General features: G+C 43.3%; 1 protein-coding gene across 5 annotated transcripts in view; it reads right to left on the bottom strand.

Annotated features, from left to right (window-relative positions):
- ZMAT4 (zinc finger matrin-type 4) overlaps positions 1-26,665 on the bottom strand; it is a 214,519-nt gene that overhangs the window by 82,499 nt on the left and 105,355 nt on the right. For 4 of the 5 annotated variants that reach the window (XR_014176028.1, XM_081960825.1, XM_081960824.1 and 1 more), the window contains exon 3: positions 22,728-22,817. Coding sequence is in view for 4 of the 5 variants with exons in the window: in XM_081960825.1 (XP_081816951.1) it covers positions 22,728-22,817 (90 nt within the window). In the remaining variant the exon portion in view is untranslated. Of the gene's footprint in view, positions 1-22,727; positions 22,840-26,665 lie in introns of all 5 variants that reach the window. The other variant, XM_081960823.1, reaches the window with a different exon arrangement.

Consider the following 26,665-nt stretch of genomic DNA (forward strand, 5'->3'; position numbering starts at 1 on the left):
AGAAGTATGCATATAGAGAGAGCAATTTCTCAACCTTGGTACCTGGGCTTCCTCTTTATCTGGACTTCAACTCCCAGAATTCCCCAGCCAGCATGCATGGCTGATGATGGGCAGCATGCTGGCTGGGGAATTCTGGGAGTTGATCTCCACCTATCTTCAAATTGCTAAAGTTGAGAAACGCAAAAGAAAAAGAAAGCAAGAGAATGCAAAATAGATGCATTAGAGCTGTGATGGCAAACCTATGGCATGCCTGCCACAGGTGGCACGCAGAGCCCTCCCTGTGGGCACACAAGCCATCACCCCAGCTCAGCTCCACTGCACATGTGTATGCAACTCCCGTCGGCCAGCTGATTTTTGGATCTCTGCCCCTCATGTGCGAGAGGGTAAGGTGGTGTGGCACAGCTGCCTGTGGCCTGTTTTTGCTCCCACGAGGCTGCAACAAGGCCTACTACACCCAAAACGGGGCAAGGAGAGATGCGGCGTGACCCCCTTGCGGTCTGGGTTTGCTCCCAGGAGGCTGCAGGAAGGCCTACTAGGCCCAAAATGGGGTGGAGGGGTCATACCCACATGTGCGGGGAGGCAGGGGGAGCAGAGGGGTCCATGTGCTCATGCACAGGGGTGAGGGTGGGGGGACAACAGGGGGTCACATGTGCACGTAAAGGGGTGTGGCACATGGGGGGGGGGTTGTGCACGCATTGCATTATGGCTTTCGGCACGCGACGACGAAAAGGTTAGCCATCACTGCATTAGAATCTCTTGCTCTTAAAACAACTTTTAAAAAACTCAATGTTAACACAGCCAATTGGCAGAACATTTATACTCTACCTCTTTGATGGCGATATCACTATGTCCTCCGGGTTTAATCAATTCCATCTCTTAAAGGCAAGAATGGACTACATAAAGTAGGCTGAAAATAATGGCCTTGTTCTATTGTAGTGGCAGAAGTGAGACAAAATTTCACATTTCTCCACCCAATTTATGAGACAAGAAACTGATGAAGCAGATATCTCGAAGGAAGGAGAAAGTGCCCGTTTGATGGCGTGGTTAGGCACGGACCTAGAAGCCAGGAAATGGTGAGTTCTAGTCCTTCCTTAGGCATGAAATCTGGCTGGATGACATTGAGCTAATAACCAGGAGATGGTAAGTTCTAGTTCCAAGTGGGTAACTTTGAGCCAATCACCAGGAGACGGTGAGTTCTAGTTCCACCTTAGGCATGAAAGCCAAGTAGATGAACTTGGGCTAGTCACTCTCTCTCAGCCCAACCTTCCTCATGGGATTGTTGTTGGGGGGAAAATAGGAGGAGGGAAGGGTATTAGGTATATATATATGTATCATATTAAGTATATGAGCCACGGTGGCGCAGTGGTTAGAGTGCAGTACTACAGGCTACTTCTGCTGCCTGCTGGCAGCCTGCAGTTTGGCAGTTCAAATCTCACCAGGCCCAAGGTTGACTCGGCCTTCCATCCTTCCGAGGTGGGTCAAATAAGGACCCAAATTGTTGAAGGCAAGAGGTTGACTCTGTAAATTGCTTAGAGAAGGCTATAAAAGCACTGTGAATTGATATTTAAGTCTAAATGCTATTGTTATTGCTATATTCCCGCTTTGAGTCTAAGATGAGTGCTTAGAAGTAAAGAAGAAGACTAAAACATATGAAGAATGGTTGCAGGAACTGGGAATGTCTAGTTTAATGAAAAGAAGGACTAGGGGTGACTTGACAGCAGTCTTCCAATATCTCAGGGGCTGCCATAAAGAAGAGGGAGTAAAGCTATTCTCCAAAGCACCTGAAGGTAGAACAAGAAGCAATGGGTGGAAACTAATCAAGGAGAGATGCAACCTAGAACTGAGAAGAAATTTCCTGACAGCTAGACCAATTAATTAGTGGAACAACTTGCCTCCAGAAGTTTTGAATTCTCCAACACTGGAAGTTTTAAAGAAGAGATTAGATAACAATTTGTCTAAAATGGTGTAGGGTTTCCTGCATAAGCAGGGGGTTGGACTAAAAGACCTCCAAGGTCCTTTCCAACTCTGTTATTCTATTCCAAGCAAGGGAAACCACAGAAAAAGGCTGATTACTCTCATCCACCCCCTCTTCCTGCAGTGGGTCACCTTCATCACTAAAGCAGCTTAAGAACACGACACTCTATCCATGGAAATGTCACCAGCAGCTTCCCTGCTTCTTCTACGAAACTTCAAAAAGCAAATTGCCTTTCGTCAAATGGAACGACAGAGGAAAATGTAAGGAGAAAATTACATGCAGGATAATTTCTTCCTGGCACTAAATGGAGCATGGAAGGAGAAATGGAAGCCAGAGGGAAGAACAATTCCTTGGGTTTGATAACTGTCATTTCTGGAATAACACTGCCATTTCTCACCACTCCCATAGGTGTAAGTTTACTTGCATCAGTAACGGTCATGCATTTCTTCCCAGTCTAAAGAGAGCTGTTAAAACCGAGCATTTCTAGCATCATTAAAAAAAAAAAAGACCGAAGAGAGGACATTTTAAAGTCATTTGTCATTCTCCTACAGCGGTATCTATAGCAAAATGTTTGTGCACAGCTGCTGCACTACGTTAGACCTGAAAGGAACATACTGGAGGAAAAATGGATGCCCGATCCTGATCTTTATGCTCTGAATATTTACCAAACCCTATCAGAAAGACATGTGACATTCTAAACCTTATTTTAAAATAGACACAGAGGGCATTAAGAGATTTGGAAGCACCAATGAGAATGACAACTCCGCCAGCAAGGCAGAGGAAGGTGGCTTATGGAGCTAACTGAGTCATTTAGGAATGAAATTTAAACTCATAACAAATGAATCCAAATAAAGGTGTCCCAGGATAATGTTGCGGGATCCAATCTGGGTCTGTCACTAAGATGAAGGGGTCTCTTCTTCATCCACACCATCATTTCCACGGTCTCCATGTCATAGTACATGGCAGGGTGATTTCACGAGACTTCTGTCACTCCATAAAAGAGTCATGCGGTAATGCTTCTGTGCCACAAAGATAACATCAGAAGGGGCCTAACTGTGTGTGTGTATTTTATTTTATTTATTTGATTTATTTGATTTATTTGATTTATCAGTCGCCCCCTCTCCGTAAAGGGACTCGGGGCGACGTACAATCAAATCAAATATACAAGTGTGGCATGGAGGAGGTAACATCAATGTTTAACAAATCAGATACAAATGAAAAGCCACTAGGTTAAAATAAATAGCAATAAATTAAGACAGTTAAAACAATTTAAAAAACCCCAAAATTTACATTTACAATAATTAAAATTGCCAGGGAGGTTAGAAGGTTCTAGTTAAGCCAAGCCGGCTAGTTGGAACAGGTGGGTCTTGAGTTTCGTGCGGAAGGAGCGGAGATCGGTCATTATCCTGATGTCTGGGGGGAGGTCATTCCAGAGGGCTGGGCCCATCACAGAGAAGGCCCTACTCCTGGGCGCCGTGTGTGTGTGTGTGTGTCTGTGTCTGTGTGTTTGTTTGTTTGTTTGTTTGTTTTTATTGGATTTATATGCCGCCCTTCTCCCAAAGGACTCACGCGGCGTACAACATTAAAAAACACACATCCCAAAAGTTAAAAAGAAATTAAATATATATCCAAAAAAAACACAAATCGAATTTATGGAACAATACCTTTAAACACATACACATACAGCTGTGTGTGTGTATGTTCCAGCATAACTCTGGAATGCCTCGAGCAATTTCAACCAAACGTGGTACACAGATGAGTTACCCTCTGGAAACAAATACTGTGAGGTGTAACACACCCCTAACACCCCTCGGGGGGGTGTTCTCTTAAAAAACAGCCTGATGTGCCTTAAATGGCTTCTACTGGACAGCTGTAAAATGGATTCTACTGTACAGTACAGTGGAGTTGACATTGTAATGGCTTCACAGTATTCCACAAGGGGGCTCCCTCTGGTAAAGGGGAAAATCCAATATTAGAAATTATGTTTGGTCTGGATATTTAACACCCCCCCCCCCCCCATAAATACATGGCTAGTGAAAAATAAAATCGCTTCCTAAGTTCCATCCACTTGAAGAGTCTAAGCTCTTCCTCCCTTGGCAGTTTCCACACCAAAGTAGGTATATTTACTGCATAATTATGAGCACTTACCCATTCAAGTACTTCCACCCCTACTGACTTACTTCCTCAGATGGATTGATTGTAGAATTTGTACCTCTTTCCTTCTCCCTACCCCTTCCTCTTTCTCCAGAGACAGACAAGAGCCACTCTTGAAAGCTCTGTGAGACTTATGAGAGAGCAGTTCTTGATTTTAATTTTTACATTTCAGGTCTGGACATTTTGGCGTTAAGTCATTTGCTTTTATTTGGGACATAGCTGTTACATATTTGAAAAGGAACGACACCAGGATTCTATTATTTGACACACTTTTTCAACTTTTATTTCAACCACATAAGTCTAGCCCTAGAAAACGGTGGATTTCACCCATCCAGAGGTGGATTGCTACCGATTTGCACCAGTTCAGGCGAACCGATAGCGGAAACTGGGACTGGGTCGCTGAAGGGATGGCAGGCTGGCCACACCCCCGAACTGGTTCCCTGGTCACCCATTTTACTCCATTTGCAATGTTCTGCGCATGCACAGAAGAATTTGCAGGCCACTGCGCACACGCATGCAGCATGCATCTGGCCTGCCTGAAGTGAACCAGCAATAACACTGGCAGGAACCCAGCCCTGCACCCATCCATCTAAACAAAAACATTCCTGATCTAGGAAGGAGAGCAACTGGCTCGCAGTACCAAGTTGTGCAAAGGCCCTCCTAGCCACAACCACCAGCTGTTTTTCAAGAAGAAGTCATGAATCCAAGGGAACCCCCCTCCCATGGAGTTTGTGGCAATGCAACCCCATCTAGTACCAAAGTTTGTAAACTCCCAGAACCAGAAGGGCTCAAAGCCCAAAGCTGCTCAGTCTTGCCAGGGTTCATTTGATCCTGTGAGGAGGTTGGGGACATGGGCCAGTCCTTGAGTCTGGGGAAGAGTCTGATGAGGACTCTGTGTCAGAGGCAGAGAGGGGGCCACGGCCGTCTGGCAGTTCTCAGCTGCCTTCAGAATCAGACAGCAGTGAGGCAGATGAACAGCTGGAGCCTGTTCCCAGTGTGCGCATGCACAGAGTTGGCAGACAAAGGAAACAGCTAAAGAACAGGGGTTGGCTTGGGAGTAAGGACACAAGTAGATGGTGAATGGCCCCTCTCAGAGGAAATAAAAGAGAAGCAACAGGGGAGTGGAGTTTGTAGGAGATAATTAGTTCATTTAATTGGTTCGTGACTTTCCAAGACTCCTTGCCAAGTTTTGCAGAGATCGGCCTGGCAGCTCTCCAAGCCAGATAAGGTCTGTGACTGTAAATCCTCCCTCTTTAAGACTTTGCTGGATGTAAAGGAGCAGAATTCACAGTAAATTAATAAAAGGGTTTTTTGTCAGGACAAGGAGTTTGTTTCATGCTCTTGGGAAGCCTACACATGGAAAGACTGAGAGGAAGGAATTGGTCCAAGATCACCCAGGTGGCTTTGTGGCCAAGAGAAGACTAGAACTCACAATCTCCTAGTTTTAGCCTGGCGCCTTAGCCACCACCCCAGATTGGATCCCACATGCACATGTTTACACACACACACAATAAAAATAACCCGAATCTATTTCCATTGCATAAACTCTGAAAAAATCATCCAGTGAAAACTGCAGCTTTCAGCTCAAGGACTAATCGGTCAGTCTGATATCCTTCGCTATCTGCTCTCTCCTGACATCTTGAAGATTAGCAGCTGGTATTTCCACATTAACAGCAGAAAATGCTCGCACACAAAGAATCTGGCTTATTCCATGCTCTTTTTTCATCAGGAAATACGCCAGTGGCCTAATTAGTTTGCCAGACAGAATTTCTCCCTACCATCAATTTACTGGGAAGATTTATACACGAAGGTTCCTAAAAGCTCTTCAATGATACAATACCATTCTAAAACTACTTTTTTTTTCCCCTGCTACCATTTAAGAATAATCAATCACGTCATACCAATCATCCACCAAAATAGAAAGTTTTAGCTTGGAAGTTTTCTAACACTGCGCAACGATAGAAAGAAAGATTGTCTACTGCAGTTTATCAAACGTAATTGCACACCGCCGATCCTGCAAACCACTGGGTTTCCAGCCCAGCCCTAAACAGATTTACTTAGGAGAAGCCTGACCAAATGTAACAGAAAAGAATATAGTTTTTGACAGTGATACATTCAGTGGAGGGATTCAGCCAGTTCGCACCTATTCGGGAGAACCGGTTGTTAACTTTCTAAGTAGTTTGGAGAACCGGTAGCGGGAAGAAATCTCCTTTGCTTTTTCTCCACTTTACAGGGCTAATCCTGTAAGGAAGGCAGGAAGGAAACATTCTGGTGTTGTTTTTAACCTCATCTTTATTGCCCTGCTTACAGAAACCGCCTCTCCGCTTAACCCTCATTCCATCGGAACAGCTAAGGCGAAACGCCCATCATCCTGAGTGATGTTGAGTTGGTCACGCCCACACGGTCACATGACCACTGAGCCGTGAACTATCCAGCTGGTCATTAGGGCAGAGAACCGATTTGAATCCCACCACTGGATAGATTCTTCCCTACCCCACACACACGTTTGCAGAAATTATTCCAATATTGTTGCCAAAGACTGAAAATAATCCTCTTGCTTTCACTTCACATCGGAGTCCGTAGAAATTCTAAGTCATCCAGGTCACAGTTGTCCCAAAGGTGCTTTTTTCAGGAGGCAACTGGACTTTCTGATTTTTTCTTTGAAGACATTTCGCTTCTCATCCAAGAAGCTTTTTCATCTCTGACTGAATAGTAGAATCCTGTCAGAGATTCCTTCCATTCCCCAACATCCTGTGGGGAATGGAGATTTTATAGTATCCTTCCCCTGAAGTGGGGAGGGAATGGAGATTTTACAGTATCCTTCCCCTGGAGTGGAGTGGGAATGGGGATTTTGCAGTATCCTTCTCCTGGAGTGAGGAGGGAGTGGAGATTTTACAGTATCCTTCCCCTGGAGTGGGGAGGGAATGGAGATTTTACAGTATCCTTCTCCTGGAGTGGGGAGGGAATGGAGATTTTACAGTATCCTTCCCCTGGAGTGGGGAGAGAATGGAGATTTTACAGTATCCTTCTCCTGGAGTGGGGAGGGAATGGAGATTTTACAGTATCCTTCTCCTGGAGTGAGGAGGGAGTGGAGATTTTACAGTATCCTTGCCCTGGAGTGAGAAGGGAATGGAGATTTTACAGTATCCTTAGTAGGGAGGGAATGGGGATTTTTCAGTATCCTTTTTACAGTATCCTTCCCCTGGAGTGAGGGGAGAATGGAGATTTTACAGTATCCTTCCCCTGGAGTGAGGGGGGAATGGAGATATTACAGTATCCTTCCCCTGCCACACCCACCAAGCCACCACCACAGAACCAGTTGTAAAAATAAATAAATCCCACTACTGCCTCTTTCCTTCTGCCCCAAGGTCGTTCTCACCTACTATGACAGTTAGGAAGAAAAGGGTGCTTTGCTCACTTTAAACTCCACTGTTCCATCATACAGTCTCCCAGTGGATTACTCCTGCAAGAGGGTGACTCTCGGCTGAAAAACACTGACACATTCCTGCTGCAGAAGCAATCAATGCCGGTCAATACAGAAAACAAAGCTAGATAGAAAACAGCTTTGGGATCCTGCACCGAAGCAGGGAAGGAAGCGTTATGAAAAAGCCCAAGTGTTTGTTTTCTTGTATCACATCTCTTTTATGTAGGGGGCCTAATCACTCGACATCAGACAAACAAGCAGCATTTCACAGGCTGATTCCCGAGGAAAGGCTCCTAATTGTGTATGGCTCCGAATCTGCCTGACTCCAATTTACGGCAACAAATTGGAGTCAGAGATCAGTGGTAGGTTTCAAAATTTTTTAGAACCCCTTCTGTAGGTATGGCCTGCTTTGTGGGAGTGGCTTGTCGGCCAAGTGACTGAGTGGGAGTGGCTTGCCAGCCATGTGACTGGGTGGGTGTGGCCAACTTGTGAAATGTGGTGAAACTCACTTAACAACGTTCTTGCTTAGCAACCAAAATGTTGGCTCAGAAACTCTGGCATTTGAAGCACGCTGTCAAGTTACAAGACCCTTGCACCCCTAACCCTTTAGAAAAAAAACCCAGGGGTGTCCAAACTTGGCAGCTTTAAGGCTTGTGGACTTCAACTCCCAGAATTCCTCCTCTCGCTCTTCATCTTGATGATGTGCAGACGGACGGGGGGAGGGAGCTGGAACCGGTTCTAAACGGCACTGTAGATTTGTGGAACCTCTTCTATAGAAGAGGCTATAACTGGCAGGAACCCACCCCTGCAACAGATAGTTGTCTTACAAAAGGACCCCTTCAAGAGTGTATGGGTATGTTTAGTTCAGGGCTGTCAAATTCAAGGCCCGGGGGCTGGTGCTTAGATTTGGCCTGCAATGCCACCCTGGAAACAGCGAAGGACCGGCCCACGGTGTCACTGCCAGTGAAAACGGGCTCCCGAGTTCCGTTTTTGGCTGCAACGGCCTCCTGCAACCCTCTGCCAGTGAAAACAGAGCTCAGGAGGGCCCTTTCATTATAATCTTCCTACCTGCCTTCCTTCCTGCCTGCCTTCCTGCCTGCCTGCCTTTTTCTTCTTTTTCCTTCCCTCTTCATTCTCCTTTCTTCTGCCTTCCCCTCTTTCCTTCTTTTTCCTTCCTTGCTATCTTCCCTTCTTTTTCTTTGTCTTTCCTCTTTCCAGTTCTCCTTTCCTCTCCATTCTTGCGTCGCTCAAATGCAAAAGGGGAAACATTTCTCCTCGTGTTCTCTCTCTCTCTCTCTCTCTCTCTCTCTCTCTCTCTCTCTCTCTCTCTCTCTCTCTCTCTCTCACACACACACACACACACACACACACACACACACTCCATTTTTGCTGTCAGAGAGCTGCAGGAAGCCATCATGGCCAAAAATGGAGTCCAAGCTCTGTTTTCACTGGCAGAGGCACCGTGGGCCAGTCCTTCACTGCTTCCGGGGGAGCCCCATGGGCCAGATCTGGCCCCCGGGCCTTGAGTTAGACACCCCTGCCTTAGAGTACGCAAATCCCTGTTTAAAACTAAACAGAAGTCCTGAGCTGGTATGGTGCAGTTACAAGTTAATAGCAGCCCTGTTTCTATGCATGTCTCAGTTTAGTATCTGGCCAAGAATTTCTTTCCAGGAGCTTTTACACTTCTAGCATCTTTCTCTCGTCTGAGCTGGAAGCATCAACATGGAGTCCTTTCCACATAAAATATGTTTATTATTAGCCTTCAGTAGAGGAGAATAAAGGAAATGTTTTCAGCTAGAGGAGCTATAAATGCTTGTTAGCAGGGAAAAAAAGGCTTTTTAATGCCCTGTTTTTGTTTTCTACTTCTCTCTCTCTCTCTCTCTCCTTTTATATATTAAGTTTTCTTCTTGACTTGGGCTCTAGGGAATGATTTCAAAGTAATTTTAAAGCTGAAGTGCAATAAGAAATTGCTGTGAATTCGCACAGCAACATCCAACGAGGCTCAAGCTACTCACCCATAAAGATCTTGTTTGAAAACCTGACACTTGAAAAGTGTTTGCAGCTGGAGATTTATTTATTTAATTTTTTTCTCACATACACCGAGACTCAGTTGGGAGTTATTTGTCCTGAGCTTTCCTGAGATTATTCTCCTTCAAAATCAGATAACCGTCATCATCAATTGTGGCAGTTTCAGGGGTCTCCCTATTCCATCAACCGAGTTTGTGTTTTTGCTCAGATGTTAACACTGGGAAATGATGGTAAGACTCTCGTGGGAGAATTCAAAGACCTCCATTGCTAGCTAAATAACTTTTGTATTTCTCGTCCCCATTTGGGGCCTGTCATCAAGATATGGAGGAGGGAACAAATGGATTCCATGATAGAGTGTTTCCAAACATTTAACAACCAGAAAACAAACGTGTTGTTCTCAAATTCTTCCCTACTTCTTTGTTTTCACAAATTCTGTGGTCCAGCATTTCTCAACCTGAAGAGTGAAGATGTGTAGATATAAATTCAGGGGTGTGGGGGGGGGGGTGAGTGGCCTTTGTGCCTCCCCACCCAGTGTGCTAGCTAGGGAATTCTGGGAGTTGAAGTCCACACATCTTCAAGTTGTCCAGGTTGAAGAAAGCTTGCTGTAGTCCAAGTGACTTGATTCTGTTGGATTTTTCTCCACTAAGATATGTACTAATAAGAGCAGTAAATCTGAGAATTGATATAAGGGATAATAAAGTGGTGCCACAGGTTGACACGTGGCCCATGATAATTGTCAGATAGCATACATGGGAACAATGGTACATGTGGCTTCACCTGGAGACAGCAGGATAGGATAGGATAGGATAGGACAGGACAGGACAGAAGGAATGAAGGATGGGATGGGATGGGACAGGACAGGACAAAATAGAACAGAAGGAATGAAGAATGGAATGGGATGGGACAGGGCGGGACAGAACAGAACAGAATAGAAGGAATGAAGGATGGGATGGAACGGGATAGGATAGGATGAAATTAATAGAATTGAGTGGAGTGGCGTAGATTAGAGTAGAGTAGAACTGAAGAAGATAATGAAATTTTGCAAATGGAAATAGAATGACTGTGAGAAAAGAAAGCGAAGGCAATACCAATAGTAAAAGACACCTTGGATACCATCCCAAAGCAACTGGAGCACCACTTGAACACCATCAGCATTGACAAAATTACATCCATTGCAAAGAACAGTTTACATCCTGCAACAATACCTTTAACATGTGCATATCTGCCTATCCCAGACCCTTGGGAAGGACTTGATAGGGGGACAAAAATGCCAAATCCAGTCTGAATATCTGGCTGACTGTATATCAAAACATAGTAATGTCTATGGAGATTCTCAGTCATCCAAATCACGGTTATCCCAAAGGTATTTTTTTCAAAAGGCAACTGGACTTTGTTTTTCCTTGAAGATATTTCACTTGTTATGGTCCACCGTCAGCCTGCGGAGCAGCAGAGTTGGACAGCGATGAGGTTGGGAAGGAACATGGGCCGGTTTTGGAATCTGGGAAAGGCTCAGATGAGGGCTCTGTGTTGGAGGCAGAGAGGGGGCCAAGGCCATCTGGGAGTTATGTGCTGCCTGCGGAGCCTCCAGAGTCTGACATCAGCAAGGCAGAGGAACAAGGGGAGCCTGTTCCCAGTGAGTACATGTGCAGAACTGCCAGAAGGCAAGAACAGTTAAGACAAAAGGGGTGACTCGAGAGTAAGGCTTGGAGATGATTGGCTCCTCCCATAAGATATAAAGAAAGAGCAAAGGCACATGAGCCTTTGCAGGAAGCAACTTTGTTCATTCTGGTTGGTTTACACTCTGAATCTCCATTTTGACTCTGTGCTCCGTGTGGCCTTGCAAAGCTAATTGGCAATTAGGTCTTCAGCAGTGTTTCAAGGGAGATAAAGGTGGGTGCTTATCAGACTTATCCCGAAAGACTTTGGCAGACTTCTGTCGGACTCTGTACAAACTATTTGTGACTTATTACAGGCTGTGAATGAACATAATTCACAGCCAATGAAATAAAAAGAGGGGTGGAGGAGGAGCCAGCGTCACGACGATATGGACATGCGGTCTCGATGCTCCAAGACCGCAGCCGATACTTCAATCAGACCTAAACCGTCCCACAGAGAAGATGAACAGGAAGAATACATCTTGCTGATTTCAGGGACATCCCAAAGTCCCTGATCAATCCAAGAGAAGTTCTTCAAGCTGGCAACAAAAAATCCAGCCATTAGGCTGATGAAGTCGGGGTGGCTCCAAAACGGAAGGATACGGAAAGAGAAAGTGTTTCCAGCTGGTGAGGAATTTTTGTCATTTTAAAAGAGACTGCCTATAAAAAACTTAAAGTTAATTTAAATTTGAGAACAGAAGAAATAAGCAGCGGAATATGAATTATGGTTGATGACTGTGGAAGAGGCATGAAAGTTTTTTATAAACAACTGATACACTTTCTACAGTATGTAAAGAAGGAGGATTCTGTGTGTTGTTTGTTTTGAAAATAAAAAAATAAAAATATATTTAAAAAAGAAATAAAAAGAGGGGTTTTGGGACTAAGCATGTGCTTTTCTACTGTCTCAGGAAGGCTAGATCAGAACCTCACTTCTCATCCAAGAAACTTCTTCGGTTTCGAGGTTCAAAATCAAAGAAGCTTCTTGGATGAGAAGCAAAACTTCTGCAAGGAAAAATCAAGTTCAGTTGCCTTTTGGAAAAAAAAAACACCTTTGGGGAAATCATAATAATAAATCTCACCAGACTTTAAGCAAGACTACAAAAACTTGTACAGTTTACTAATTGTGCAAGATTTCAGAGGCCGGGTTGTTGATCAATATAGAATTATTTTCAGCCTATCCTCCGAAGACAGTGATCTACTACTTTTTATCTGGCCAAATGCTGCAGTGTAAAAAGGTGCACAAACAAGCCAACATAATCTCAAGATAGCCTCTTATAAATCTCCCAAACTCAGTGGACCTTGTCCAGGTAGCTTTGTAGGAATGAAATAGAGAGATACTCTTTACAGAACAGTGACTATGACTTGATATCTAATATATCACGGTCTTAAGAAATACAGAGTAGCATTCTTCCATAAAGATCTGGATTGAGTCATAGCCAGTTGCCGTACCCTACCTATTAAAACCTCAGATGTGGCTCTACCATAGAATAAAAGTGGATTTAAGTATGTTGATCGAAAATTATATATTAATTTTAAGGTAACGGTTCCCCTCGCACATATGTGCTAGTTGTTCCTGACTCTAGGGGGCAGTGCTCAACTCCGTTTCTAAGCTGAAGAGCCAGCACTGTCCGAAGATGTCTCCGTGGTCATGTGGCCGGCATGACTCAACGCCGAAGGTGCACGGAATTCTGTTACCTTCCCATCAAAGGTGGTCCTATTTTTGTACTTGCATTTTTACATGCTTTTGAACTGCTAGGTTGGCAGAAGCTGGGACAAGTAACGGGAGCTCACTCTGTTAAACAGTGCTAGGGATTCAAACTGCTGAACTGCCGACCTTCTGATCAACAAGCTCAGCATCTTAGTCACTGAGTCACCGTGTCCCTTTTGGACAACCTAGCTATGAACAATAGCATCCTCCAGCTTATGTTTCTCAACTATTAATAGTGTAGGCCAGTGTTTCTCAAACTTGGCATCTTTAAGATATGTGGATTTCAACTCTTTAGAAAATAGTTCATTTCGTAAACCATGTTTAAGCTAACAATGCATAAGAATGCCATGTGAAGACTGATCTTCACCAAAATGGAGGATTTCCCTTCCCTTTATTAGGCTTTATTAAAACCTTTCCAAAAGTTATCTTTTTTTGTGGGGGAAGCCCTTCTAAATTATTTTTTTTAATTTCTAAAATGAAAACTATTGGGAAAATGCAGGGGATTTTTTTTCTCTATCCTTATCAGAAATGGGTTGCTGCCAGTTCGGCCTCGATCAGGTGAACAGGTAATAGGGGTTGATCAGGCAAACAAGTAGTAGCGATGGATCAGGCGAACAGGTAGTAGCAGTGGATTGGGTGAACAGGTACTAGCGGTGGATCGGGTGAACAGGTAATAGCGATGGATCGGGCGAACAGGTAGTAGCGGTGGATCGGGCGAACAGGTAGTAGCAGTGGATTGGGTGAACAGGTAGTAGCGGTGGATTGGGCGAATAGGTACTAGCGGTGGATCAGGCGAACAGGTAGTAGCGGTGGCAGAAGGCTCTGCACACCAGCCCAGGCGCTTCTGTGCATGCACTGCGTGTGCTTGCAGGAGCGTGCCCGAACCAGTAGTAAAAAAATTAGCAACCGACCTCTGATCTTTATGTATTTTCTCTCCCTATCTTTCTGTTGCTCTTTCATTGTGTGTCTGCTTTAAGAAAAAGAGAAGAAGCAAGAAGATGTAATGATTGATGGGTCTTTTGGTTATTTTGCACTTTTGCAGGCAAGAGAATCACAAAACTTCTCTTACTGAAAAGAACCAAAGGTGTCCTTTTCTTGGCATATTAGCTATTATTATTATTTTTTTAAAAAACACACACCAAAAAAATCAGCATTGTATAGCCAACAATTCAGAGGTGGTATTTAGCCAGTTGTGACAGGCTCTGGAGAACTGGTAGCAGAAATTTTGAGTAGTTCGGAGAACCGGCAAATACCACCTCTGGGTGGCCCTGCCCCCAATCTATTCACTCACTCCCTGGTCCCAGCTGATTGGCTGGGTCGTCTTTTGTTGCCCTGCACAGGAGAATGGAGCTGGAAATCAGGTTGGTGGGGTGGGGAGGCAATGGGGATTTTGAAGTATCCTTCCCCTGGAGTGGGGTGGAAATGGGGATTTTGAAGTATCCTTCCCCTGGAGTGGGGAGGGAATGGGGATTTTGCAGTATCCTTCCCCTGCCACGCCCACCAAGCCATGCCCACCAAGCCACACCATGCCCACCAAGCCATACCCACAGAACTGGTAATAAAAAAAAATTGAATCCCACCACTGCAACAATTGATCCCAACCTGGGACTTATAAATGAAGAAGGATTCTGGATATAGAAAAGTTGAACACGGTTGTTAAGTGTTTTATGTTATACATTATTTTTGATTCATGAATTGGGAGAAGCAGGTAGTAGAGGCATCCCTGGTCCTTGTCTCTACAACTGCTTTGTAAGACATACTCTCAAGCAGGATGACTTCACCACCAGAGGATACATTCCCTCCTACTTCTCTCTTCTTCCTTCAGCTGGGCTTTCCCACATTCAACATTTATTCCTTACATTTGCCAGATTTCCCCCTACCTCAAAATGGATTGCTATTGCTTTGCAGCTTCTCAGATGGCCAGCTGCTCCATCTCATCCTCTACTCCTGCATCTTTAAGACCTGCTGATGTTGGAAACTGTTTTCACAGGAGTTCATTTGTCTATCAAGCTACCTGCCCCATACATCCCTTCGGCCGATCCGCTCTCACAGAGAGGGACTCCTCCGGGTGCCGTCCACTAGGCAATGCCAGCGGGCGACGCCCAGGAGTAGGGCCTTCTCTGTGATGGGCCCGACCCTCTGGAATGACCTCCCCCCTGACATTAGAACGACTACGGACCTCCGCTCCTTCCGCCGGAAACTCAAAACTCACCTGTTTCACCTAGCCAGCCTGGCCTAATTCCAGCTTTCCCACCTCAGTTTGCATTTTTAAATTTTATGGTTTGGTTTTAAGGTTTAAGTTTTTAATTTTTATAAATTTGTACAGGGGATATTTAATTCAATTTTAGTTATGTATATTGTTGAGTTTATGGTTTACCACCGACCTCCGCTCCTTCCGTAAGAAGCTTAAAACCCACCTGTTCAATTTAGCCGGCCTGGCCTAATCCCAATTTTAGTCCCTCAAGTCTGCACTTTTAAATTTTTAGGGGTACGCTTTTTAGTTGATTTTAACTTTTATTATTCTGTACAGCTGTATTTAGGTTTAATTCGCTTTTAAGGGTATAGGGTATTTATCTTTTGTATCTGTTTTTAATGAGATGCCTGTACACCGCCCCGAGTCCCTTCGGGGAGAGGGGGCGGTCTATAAATCTTGAAAAATAAATAAATAAATAAATACCTTGCAGTAGGTCTTCCGCAGCTCAGAGGTTCAACATCTTGCTCTTTTACAATGGAAGTACCAAGGTTTGAACCTAAGCTCTTCTGCCTGTGCTAAAGCCTGGGTCTTATTCAGGGGTGGGATTCAGCTGGTCCAGACTGTTCGGGCAAACCAGATATTAATTTTAATCTGGTTCACCGAACCGGTAGTTACAAGGACCATCTGAACCCGCCACCCTGCCCACCCCCTCTCAGGAGTCTCCATGTGGCTCGTTCATCATGCCAGGTAAGTGCAGGGCCTGCACGGAGGCTCTGGGAGGGTGAAAAATAGGCCTACCAGAAGTACTGGAAGTCCAGAAATGGGCCTCCGGATGGCATCTGGAGCCCAGGGGAGGCCGTTTTCACCCTCCTGGAGGTTCAGGGAAAGCCTCTGGAGCCTGGGTGAAAAACAAGCCTACCAGAAGTCCAAAAATTGGCCTGTTTCCGGCCTCCAGAGCCCAGGGGAGACCATTTTCATTCTTCTGGAGGCTCGGGAAACAACTCCAGAGCCTGGGGAGTGCAAAAACGCCCTGTGGTGTAGGACCTGACTAGGCCACGGCCCCATGGCCACACCCACCTAGCAACCGGGCAAAGAACAAGATAGTCTCACAATAGTCTCACGCTCTCACCCAGACACTCCACCACACTTTCTTCTCATTCCTTGTGTGGCCGCCTCAACTTTGATCGCTCGTAATGGCTGTCTTCCTTGCCATTGGGTCGGAGGCTATTACTGGTGCTCCAGGGGATTTGCAGCTTCCCTGTTCGTGCCTGTAGGTTCTCCCATTCCTCACCCGCCCTACAAGACAGCTCCGATCCCTGAGGGGATCCCCAAAATGGCAGATATATTGCCACTTCTTCGGAGCCCCAAAGTTTGAGTGCATACTACTGTGACACTGGCCACGCCTTACACTCCTGCTCTATTGATGGAATACAGCACAGCTGTAACTGGGGAAGTCAATTTATTTTCTCAAGGTGGGCAGGAACAATCTGACATCACTATGTTTTCTGATGTCAGGGAGGTCACCTTAGGGATCCATCCGGATCAAGTCAGATATACAACAAAGCAATCTTTGTAGGTTTGGGACCCGTAATCAATTCCCTCTGTTTGTAGCACTATTACCCAATGCCTCTGAGGCCTTGAGATTGTGTTGCTCAGCTGCAACTGGGACTCTTTCCCAACAGTAGGCATAAACACCAGGAATGACACATCGCAAGCTCTTCTTTGCCTGTGGGGATCGTGTGGAAGATAGACATCATTTCAGGAGGCTTGAGATGAAATAAATCTAGAAGCTCATCACTAGTCAATTACCAGAGGGCCGCAAGGGGCCAGATAAAGCTAAGAGGAACAAAAGACAATGTAAGCCTCATAATGCTTGTGATTGATGCAACAATCATTTGCTAGAATTTATTTCTCCTAGCTTTTTCCCCCTCGGGATGAAGGGACACATTATTCAATTTTTTATTTCTTTCGTGTTTGCATTCAGAAAGAGGCTTTCAGGAAGAATGGGTTTTTTTATCAATTCCAATAGGAAGTGACCTGATTCACAACTGGTGGATTAATGAGTGAATTGAAGCTTATTTTAATCTGGAAAAGATTGGTTTTTAAATGTATCAATATGAATGTCGAAGCCTGCTTTTTGAGGAAAAGAGCAGGCGTTTAAATGTGATTTAAATGAAAAAATGTCTTGCTGTTTTTTGAAAGACAAATGAATGCAGGGACAAGGTAGAATCTAATTTTCCGGATCTCCAGAAGTCCAATTCCATTTTCCCCATTTTCTTTGTCTAATAGAGCACGGATCTCTGAACTTGGCAACTTTAAGAAGAAACTGGACTTGTCTGAAATTGTATAGGTTCTCCTGCTTGAGCAGGGAGCTGGACTAGAAGACCTCAAGGTCCCTTCCAGCTTCTGTTCTATTCTATTCTATTCTATTCTATTCTATTCTATTCTATTCTATTCTATTCTATTCTACTCCTATTCCTATTCTATTCTAGACTTCAACTCCCAGAACTCCTCAGCCAGCCATTAAGACTTCTTGTTGAAGTCTACATACCTTAAATTTGCCAAAGTTGAAAAACACTGTCCTAAACTAATTTCCCTGCAATGCTACAGGTCCACATTTCCCTGCAATTAGACAGCCTCTGCCACTGCAATGCCCATGTGCCTGTGCCAATTATCTCCTGCCCTCTTTTGGACACCACACTATAAAAAAGATGTTGAGACTCTAGAAAAAGTGCAGAGGAGAGCAACCAGGATGACTAGGGGACTGTAGAGTAAAACATACAAAGAACAGTTGCAGGAATTGGGTATGTCTAGTCTAGTGGAGAGAAGGACCAGGGAAGACATGATAGCAGTCTTCCAATATTTGAGGGGATGCCACAGAGAGGAAGGGGGTCATGCTAATTTCCAAAGCACCTAAAGGCCAGACAAGAAATAATGGATGGAAACTGATCAAGGAGAGATTCAACCTGGAAATAAGGAGAAATTTTCTGACAGTGAGAACAATCAACCCATGGAACAGAAGTCGCCTTCAGAAGTTGTGGGGGCTTCATCAGTTGAGACTTTCAAGAAGTGCCTCTATCAAAAATTGTGTGGGGTCTCCTGCTTGGGCAGGAGATTGGACTAGATGATATACAAGGTCCCTTTCAACTGTGCTAATCTGTTAAATCTTTGCTATCCCCAGTAAAAATGCATCATTAAAAAATTTATAATAGCACCATGATGATCTTAATTTTCTTAGATTGCAAGGGATAGCTGCATCTAATAAAACAAATCTCATAAAATAAGTTGCCAAGCATTGTTTATGTTGCCTGCCCGGATGAAAGACCAGCATTTTAGGATAGCCGAGAGGATAACCTGAATAACACTTTGTGTAACTCTCCCTTTCCTCCTTTCTCCTGCTCAGTGGTGTTGATTTTCCCAGCTGCTATGATAAAACTTTATTCATGTGGAGTATCTTTCGTTTTGCTTTTCTTTCCAGGAAAATCCAATTACAACCAAAAAAACCCGGAATAATATATGGAACAAAATGGCACAGTTTTAAAGAAACAGGAATGCCGACCTTTTAGATAAAAGGTAAACAGCTATCAAGGCAACAGATAAAATCACCAAAAAATGCCCCACTAATAGATAAGAGCTCAGTGAAAACATACTATGAGGAGGGAAGAGGGGAGCCATTTAATTTTTGGAAATATTATATTCCTGAAAACCAGAAGAAAAGAATCAGGATAGTCATTTGTGTAGAATAGTTGAAGGATGAGGCAGGACTCACTTTGAGGGAACTTTAACAGCGTTTATTACAAACAGAAGCAAGCAACAAGCAACAGGCGAAGTTCAGCACCTTCCCCGCTTGACAGATATTTATACAGAGCTGTTAAGCAGGGAAGCCAATGGAAACAGCCTGAACAGCCGCACTCAGCCACTACGATAGTGTTAAACCAAAATTGTGGAAACCTTTTGGGAAAAGTGTAGAGTATTTTTGAGGTTTGATGTCTAATAACACGACTTTTTTGGGGGGGGGAGTAGTACCATAAAATTGTACATCAATGGAGAGATAATTTAATCAAGAATGTAAGGCAATGAATTTTATGAAGAGTTTGCTCTTAGAGTGGCAGTTATAAAGAAGAAAAGTGAAACACGTAGAAAAAAATGAGATATACAAAAATTATCACCATGTCAGTTAATCCTTAGTTGGGTAACCTTTAGCATGAATTACGGCCTTACATCACCTTCCCTTGGAATGAACCAATTCTTTTAGTTCTGCAGCTGTTACAATATGAAACCAAGATTGAATTATTGCTTCTATTAACTGGGTTTAATACTGGCTATATTTGGCTCTAACTTTTCATAGAATAGAGATAATTGAACAGACTTTATTGCATTGCATTCGTGATTAAATTATCTTTCCATTGGTGTGTGTATGTGTATATACATATATATTACACACACACACACACACACACACACACACACACACACAGTACTAGTCCCAAAAAGAAAAGTGGTGTTATTAGCCATCAAACCTCAAAAATACACTTTTCCCAAAAGGTTTCCACAATTTTGGCCTTACTACAACGTTTTTAGCACCCTATTCTGCCTATTCCATCTCTTTCTCTGTATTGGATCAGTTCTTTGAAGAGTCTCAATCAATTGTGAGTGGAGGAAATATAAAAATAAGAGACCAAGTGAATATGTCTATGGGCTGATAACAACCAAGTCAAATAAGGTTGCATCAGGCTAAAAAGAGAAGCTGTTTCTCAACTCACACATCGTATTTGGACAGAACATCACAGTCACCTACAACACTGTGCCAAAGTTACATCTCCTGCCTCCTCTTTCTCCTTCTACGTGCAAAATAATGCCTTCACACTTGAGAAAGGAGACAGCTAAATTATTCCAAGAATTTCCTCATTTTTTTTTACCATCTTCTCAAGCTATGACAGCTACGGATCAGCTTGGAATTATCCTTCAGTCTGAGTCTTTCTCTGAGCATTTCTGCCCTGCTCATCCCCCGACACGTTCTTTCTCGGAGGGTGAGCGATTATGAGAGACCAGTTTTCCTCCAGTTATTCTTGCAATCTGGCGTAGCCCCTTGTGAAAATAGCATCCAGGACTTCAAGGCAGAGCTCTCCAAGCAAAGCCCTAGGCTGGGCAAATCTTCAAGAGACTGACTTGATTTGAAAGCGATTTTAGAGAAGACATGGAGAGTTTTCACTGACTGTACAAAAGAAGCTAAGAGCTATTTGCGACAACCCATGCACAGTTCGTCATCACTGATCTATATCATCTACATCCACACTCTATCATCTATCTATCTATCTATCTATCATCTATCTATCATCTATCTATCTATCTATCTATCATCTATCTATCTATCATCTATCTATCTATCTACATCATCTATACCATCTCTCTCTCTCTCTCTCTCTCTCTCTCTCTCTCTCATCTATCTATCATCTATCACCTATCTATCTATCTATCTATCTATCTATCTATCTATCTATCTATCTATCTATCTATCATCTATCTATCTATCATCTATCTATCATCTATCTATCATCTATCTATCTATCTATCTATCTATCTATCTATCTATCTATCTATCATCTATCTATCATCTATCTATCTATCTATCTATCTATCTATCTATCTATCATCTATCTATCTATCTATCATCTATCTATCATCTATCTATCATCTATCTATCATCTATCTATCTATCTATCTATCTATCTATCTATCTATCTATCTATATCATCTACATCATCTCTCTCTCTCTCTCTCCCTTTGCTTTAAACATTTGGTCAGACCGTACACCTTTGATGCTTTGAGTAGACTATACACCTCAGGGGTTGTATTCACTTACTTTCCATAGCGGTTCGCAAATGTGAGCACATGTATGCATGCATATGCTTTGCTGGCATGCGCCCCATCCGTGCATGCGCTCAACCTTCTGTATTTCTCTGCATCTCTAAATATTTTTGCAACTGGCTGAGCAAACGCATGACAAAACAGTGATATGAGATGAAAAGTGGATGATGAGAGAGGAGGAGGTGCAAACTATGAAATAAATAAACCAAGGCAAACAAACTCTGGGAATCTCCCTTCATATACCTGGTGGTACTTCCAATTAAGCATATATTTATCTAATTAGTACTATTTCTGAACTTCATGTCTTCCTTGGGTTTATTTGAATTGATTTTCATGGAGTATCTACTACCATCCTTTTGGAAAGTGGATATGGCTTCTATACATGAATATTACAGAAGAAAACACATCATTTGACAATAAGTTATAATTTCTTGATAACACAGGGGAACACGGGGGGAAATATTTCATGAGCATTGTTATTGTTCGTACTATTTCTTACTTTTCAGTGCTTATAGTATTGATAAGGCTTCAAAGACTCTGAAGATTTTTTTTTCAATCTGTCACCAAGAATGTTATATACCATATTTTTTGGAGTATAAGACACACCGGAGTATAAGATGCACCAAAGTTTTGAAGAGGCAAATTTTAAAAAACCATTTTTGCACTCTGCAGACCTCCCCAAAACGGGCCATTTTTCACGAAAATGGGCCCATTTTTTTTCAAAACAAAGGGCATGAATAGCCTTTAGGAGCCTTGTAGAGTGCTCCCGAGGGGGGGGGGCAAAATGAGCAAAAAATGGCCTATTTTTCACAATAACGGGCCTGTTTTTGTCAAAAAAAGGACATGCATTTCCTTTAGGAGGCTTATTGAGTGCTCCTGGGGGCTGGGGGGGGGGCAAAATTAAACAAAAAACAGCTCATTTTTTGCTCATTTCTGCCCTCCCCACCCTCCAGGAGCACTCTATAAGCCTCCTAAAGGAAATGCACGGCCATTTTGGTGAAGGGGTGGGGTTTCAGGAGGCAAAAAAATGGTGTATTCAGTATATAAGACACACCCAGATTTTCACCCTCTTTTTTGAAGGAAAAAGATGCATTTCATACTTTGAAAAATACGGTACTTACGTTACAAATCTTGGAATTAATTGGGGGACTTCTGATATATTCTAGTAAACATGCACATTATAAGATAAAATACCTCTTACAGGAATAAGATCAGGAATATTTTATTGACTTACACTTCCCCCTGAAGCAAGTCTTTTTAGATTTTGTTAGTTTTGTTTTTGAGAACAGTTGTGATAAACCTCAGAGGCTGACAATCCTATTGCAGTAGTATTGAGAGAAGAGGTGGATTCCTACCGGTTCGGACCGGTTCAGACGAGTATGTAGTAACTCAGCCTGCCACTCCCCCAAACCAGTTCTATCCTCAGAAGCACCATCTTGATTTTCGGTTCTGCAGACGAACAATCTTCATTGCAAAAATGTAATTTTTATTTCCTTTTTAAATGTGCGCATGCACAAACCTTTTTAGGTGTAAATTGCACAAATGCACAGAGTTCACGCACGGACAGAAGTTTTTGCACACCGAACCAGCAGTAATGTCGTCAGCAACCCACCCCTGATTGAGAGACAATGCAAGCTAATAATGGGACAGTATTCTTCTCTTAGAAAGAGATGAGCAACCTGAGTCCCTCTTGGGCAAGTAAAAGACAGAAGAATACTCACATTTTCTGACCGAAGCTTCTTTGCAGGACATCCTCCATCGATGGGGTGGAGCATGTAGTAAAGGCGAACTTTGCTTGCATGTTTCCGACTCTGTGGAGGAAAACCAAGGAGCCTTTTTTCAATGAATCAAGCCTCTGTCAAGAGAATGAAAGCACATGCCTTGCCCTAATCCTTAGATTGTTACAGCTCTCTTTTCTTAGGTTTGAGGGAGAGTTCAAATTCCCAGCCTGTTTTCTGGGTAACAAACATGGATGACAAGCCCGAGGATGTGATTTTTCTGGATATTAATACATTAATGGACATTAATACAATGCAACACAACAGCAGAGTTGGAAGGCACCCCGGAGGTCTTCTAGTCCAACCCCCTGCCTAGGCAGGAAACCCGTTTCAGACAAATGGCTATCCAATGTCTTCCTAAAGACTTCCAGTGTTGGGGCATTCACAACTTCTGGAGGCAAGCTGTTCCACTGATGAATTGCTCTCACTGTCAAGAAATTTCTCCTCAGTTCTAAGTTGCTTCTCTCCTTGATTAGTTTCCACCCATTGCTTCTTTTCTTCACTCAGGTGCCTTGGAGAATAGTTCGACTCCCTCTTCTTTGTGGACCCCTGAGATATCGGAGCACTGCTATCATGTCTCCCCTAGTCCTTCTTTTCATTAAACTAGACATACCCAATTCCTGCAACCATTCTTCATATGTTTTAGTCTCCAGTCCCCTAATCATCTTTGTTGCTCTTCTCTGCACTCTTTCTAGAGTCTCCACATCTTTTCTGCATCGTGGTGACCAAAACTGAATGCAGTATTCCAAGTGTGGCCTTACAAATGGGACATTAATACAATTGAGCGTGTCCAGAGGTATTTCACAAGAAGAGTCCTCCACTCCTCTGCTCACAATAGGATACCTTATGCCACCAGGCTTGAAATTTTGGGCTTGGACAACCTGGAACTACGCCACCTATGGTTCAATTTAAGCATAATACACAAAATTGTCTGCTACAACATCCTGCCTGTCAACGACTACTTCAGCTTCAACCGCAATAATACATGGGAAAACAATTGATACAAACTCAAAGTAAACTGTTCCACACTTGATTGCAGTAAGTATGACTTCGGCAACAGAGTGGTCAATGCCTGGAATGCTCTACCTGACTCCATTGTTACATCCTCATACCTCCACAGCTTAAACCTTAAACTGTCTACTGAGGACCTCACCCCATTCCTAAGAGATCCATAAAGGGGGCAGGCATAAACGCACCAGCATTCCTTCCGTCCCTGTCCTACTGTCCCCATTTATTCATACCCATTTCCTGTGTTCATGTCCATGTTTATACTTATACCTGTTATCTGGTACATGTTTGGTAAACTAACTAACTAACTAAATATTTACAAAGTGATATTCTGGTTGATGCAAGGACGACCATTTTTCTGGTGTGTTAGAAAAGAGATCAATATTTGTGCCACTAATAAGATAGATCAGGAAGGTCCAACCTTGGCAACGTTAAGGCCTGTGGACTTCAACTCCCAGAATTCCCCAGCCGGCACAGGGGACAATGGATGCCTCAATTTGAAGTCATCAAATGTGATGTCATTTGGTGTTATGAAGGTCCTCAAAAACAGAACTCCCAAGCAGTAGATAACAAGTTTCCTCAATTTGCTGCCTTCCACATATGTGAGATTCGCCCTGTTTGGCTGCTCTTACGAAGCTGGATCACAGTAGATTGTAGAAGGGAATGGGACAACTTGCCATAGCCAACTCGCCATGGCCAACACACTACAGGCAACTTGACGCAGGACAACTTGCCACAGCCAATTCACCGCGAGATAACTCATTGTTGGACAATTTAACAATTCTATTTAATTATTTTAATTTTTGCCATTCACATTTCATTCTGTCCCTCCTGCATCCTGTTGTGGTCTGTCAGTTACCAGCCCCTCCAGCAGCTGAATCAGAGGAGGAAGAGGCATGGGAGTGAGGGTCAGCATCAAGGCAACCTGAGAGCTCTGCAGGGGAAAAGGGAATGGAGGTGGCAGGGAGAGAGAAAGAGGTGGAGCCTGGGCTGTCTGTCATTCCTCAGATGGAGAGTCAACAGCCCCCAGGTCTGGCTGATGAGGAAAAGGAGGAACATCTGGGTCCAGTGCCTGAGGTGTGGCTGCAAGGAAGGCAGAGGAGAGGAGAGCAGTGGAAATCTATGGGCCGATCCTTGGGAAGGAAGAGCCACCGCTGCTAGCAAAGCCCCACCCTAGCTCTGAGGATAAAAGGCAAGGGGTGGAGATGAATAGATGTGGCAGACAACTATTCATCTCCCAGCTGGACAGACTTGTTTGCCTGTTGCGTGTGTGTGAGAGAGAGACTTTTTGCCAGGGCTGCCGGAACTCCTAATAAAGGAATCATTACGTTAACTATAGAGTTAACTTAAGGGGGAGCTGGGTCAGAAACATTTAATGTTTCTATTCAACCACTTCTTTGATATTAGTGTAACTCTTGTCCTACAATGACTTTTCCTGCAGCGAGTTAGCCATGGCAAATGGTCATGGACCCATTGCAGAAAACTGCCTTCTTTACGCCATGTTTGAGAAAAGTAGATAGCCAAATATCGAGACAAGAAAAGCTTCATTTTCTTGTTTGAATACCTATTAAAACTGTCTGGTTTTCTTCACATGAAACTCCATGTCAATAAATAAAAAAAATGAAAGTACGTATCCTAAGCCATGGTGATGTGGCTTTAGTTGCCACAGGAAAGTCATATCAAAGCCGCCACTAAATTATTTCACTGGGTTCAGGAGGAGTTGGGATGAATTAATTTTAGCTGGATGAGGGGAGCCTTATTTTGCATCGTTCTGAAGAGGATAATCACCAATTTGTTAATTAAGCATCAGAGATGTACTTTGATTTTTTTTCCTCGCACCCTTGGGACTCCCGATGCTGTCAGTACACCGTTTGCTAAAGTTTGTGGGCATTACAGCACTTTTTCATTTCCAGACAGGTTTAATGAAACTGGGCTGTATTACATATTAGGCAGTTGTATTAGCCACTAAGCCACAGGCTCTCCTCCTTTATCAGCTAAGCCAGGGAAATAGATATGTATTCTGTCACAACCCCTGGTATGCCCAAATATGGGAGGGAGCATACTGCTTCCCTTTTCTGTCTTGAGCCGAAAAACAGAAAAGGAAAGCAGTATGCTCCCTCCCATATTTGGGCATACCAGGGGTTGTAACACAAATACATACCTATTTCCCTGGCTCAGCTGATAAGGAGGAGAGCCTGTGGCTTAGTGGCTAATACATCTGCCTAATATGTAATACAGCCCAGGTTCTAATCCCAGTAAGGGTATGGCTAGCTGATGAGAGCTAAATAGCTTGAAATAGATCTATACTAGTCTCCCTTTATTTATTTATCAGCACAAATACAACACAAACATAGCAAAGGCAACATTAAAAATAAAAATATGGTTTTCTGCCTGGATGGTCTTCTGTAATGAGCCGAAGGACAGAAAGGGGGAGTAGTGAGCTCCCTCCCATATTTGGGCATATGAGGGGTTGTAACACAAATATATATATATATATATATATATGTGTGTGTGTGTGTGTGTGTGTGTGTGTGTGTGTGTATGTATATATGTATGTATACATATATGTATACATACATATATATGTATGTATATATATGTGTGTGTGTGTGTGGCAATCAGAAATGTTAGCGGTTCAGCGGTTCAAATCCCTAGCACCACATAATAAAAAATAATAATAATAAAATTTTATTTGTTAGCCGCACCCTCTCCCGAAGGACTCGGGGTGGCGTACAATAAAAAACATATAAAGTACAAATATGGACAATACATACACAGAATAGACATATACATGGAGGAGGTAGACAGATGGATGGAAACAATTAAAATCACAGTTTAAAATCCCCTAAATAAAATCACAAAATTAAAAAACC

This window comes from Natrix helvetica (assembly GCF_964273705.1).
Source record: "Natrix helvetica genome assembly, chromosome: 8".
NCBI lineage: Eukaryota > Metazoa > Chordata > Lepidosauria > Squamata > Natricidae > Natrix > Natrix helvetica.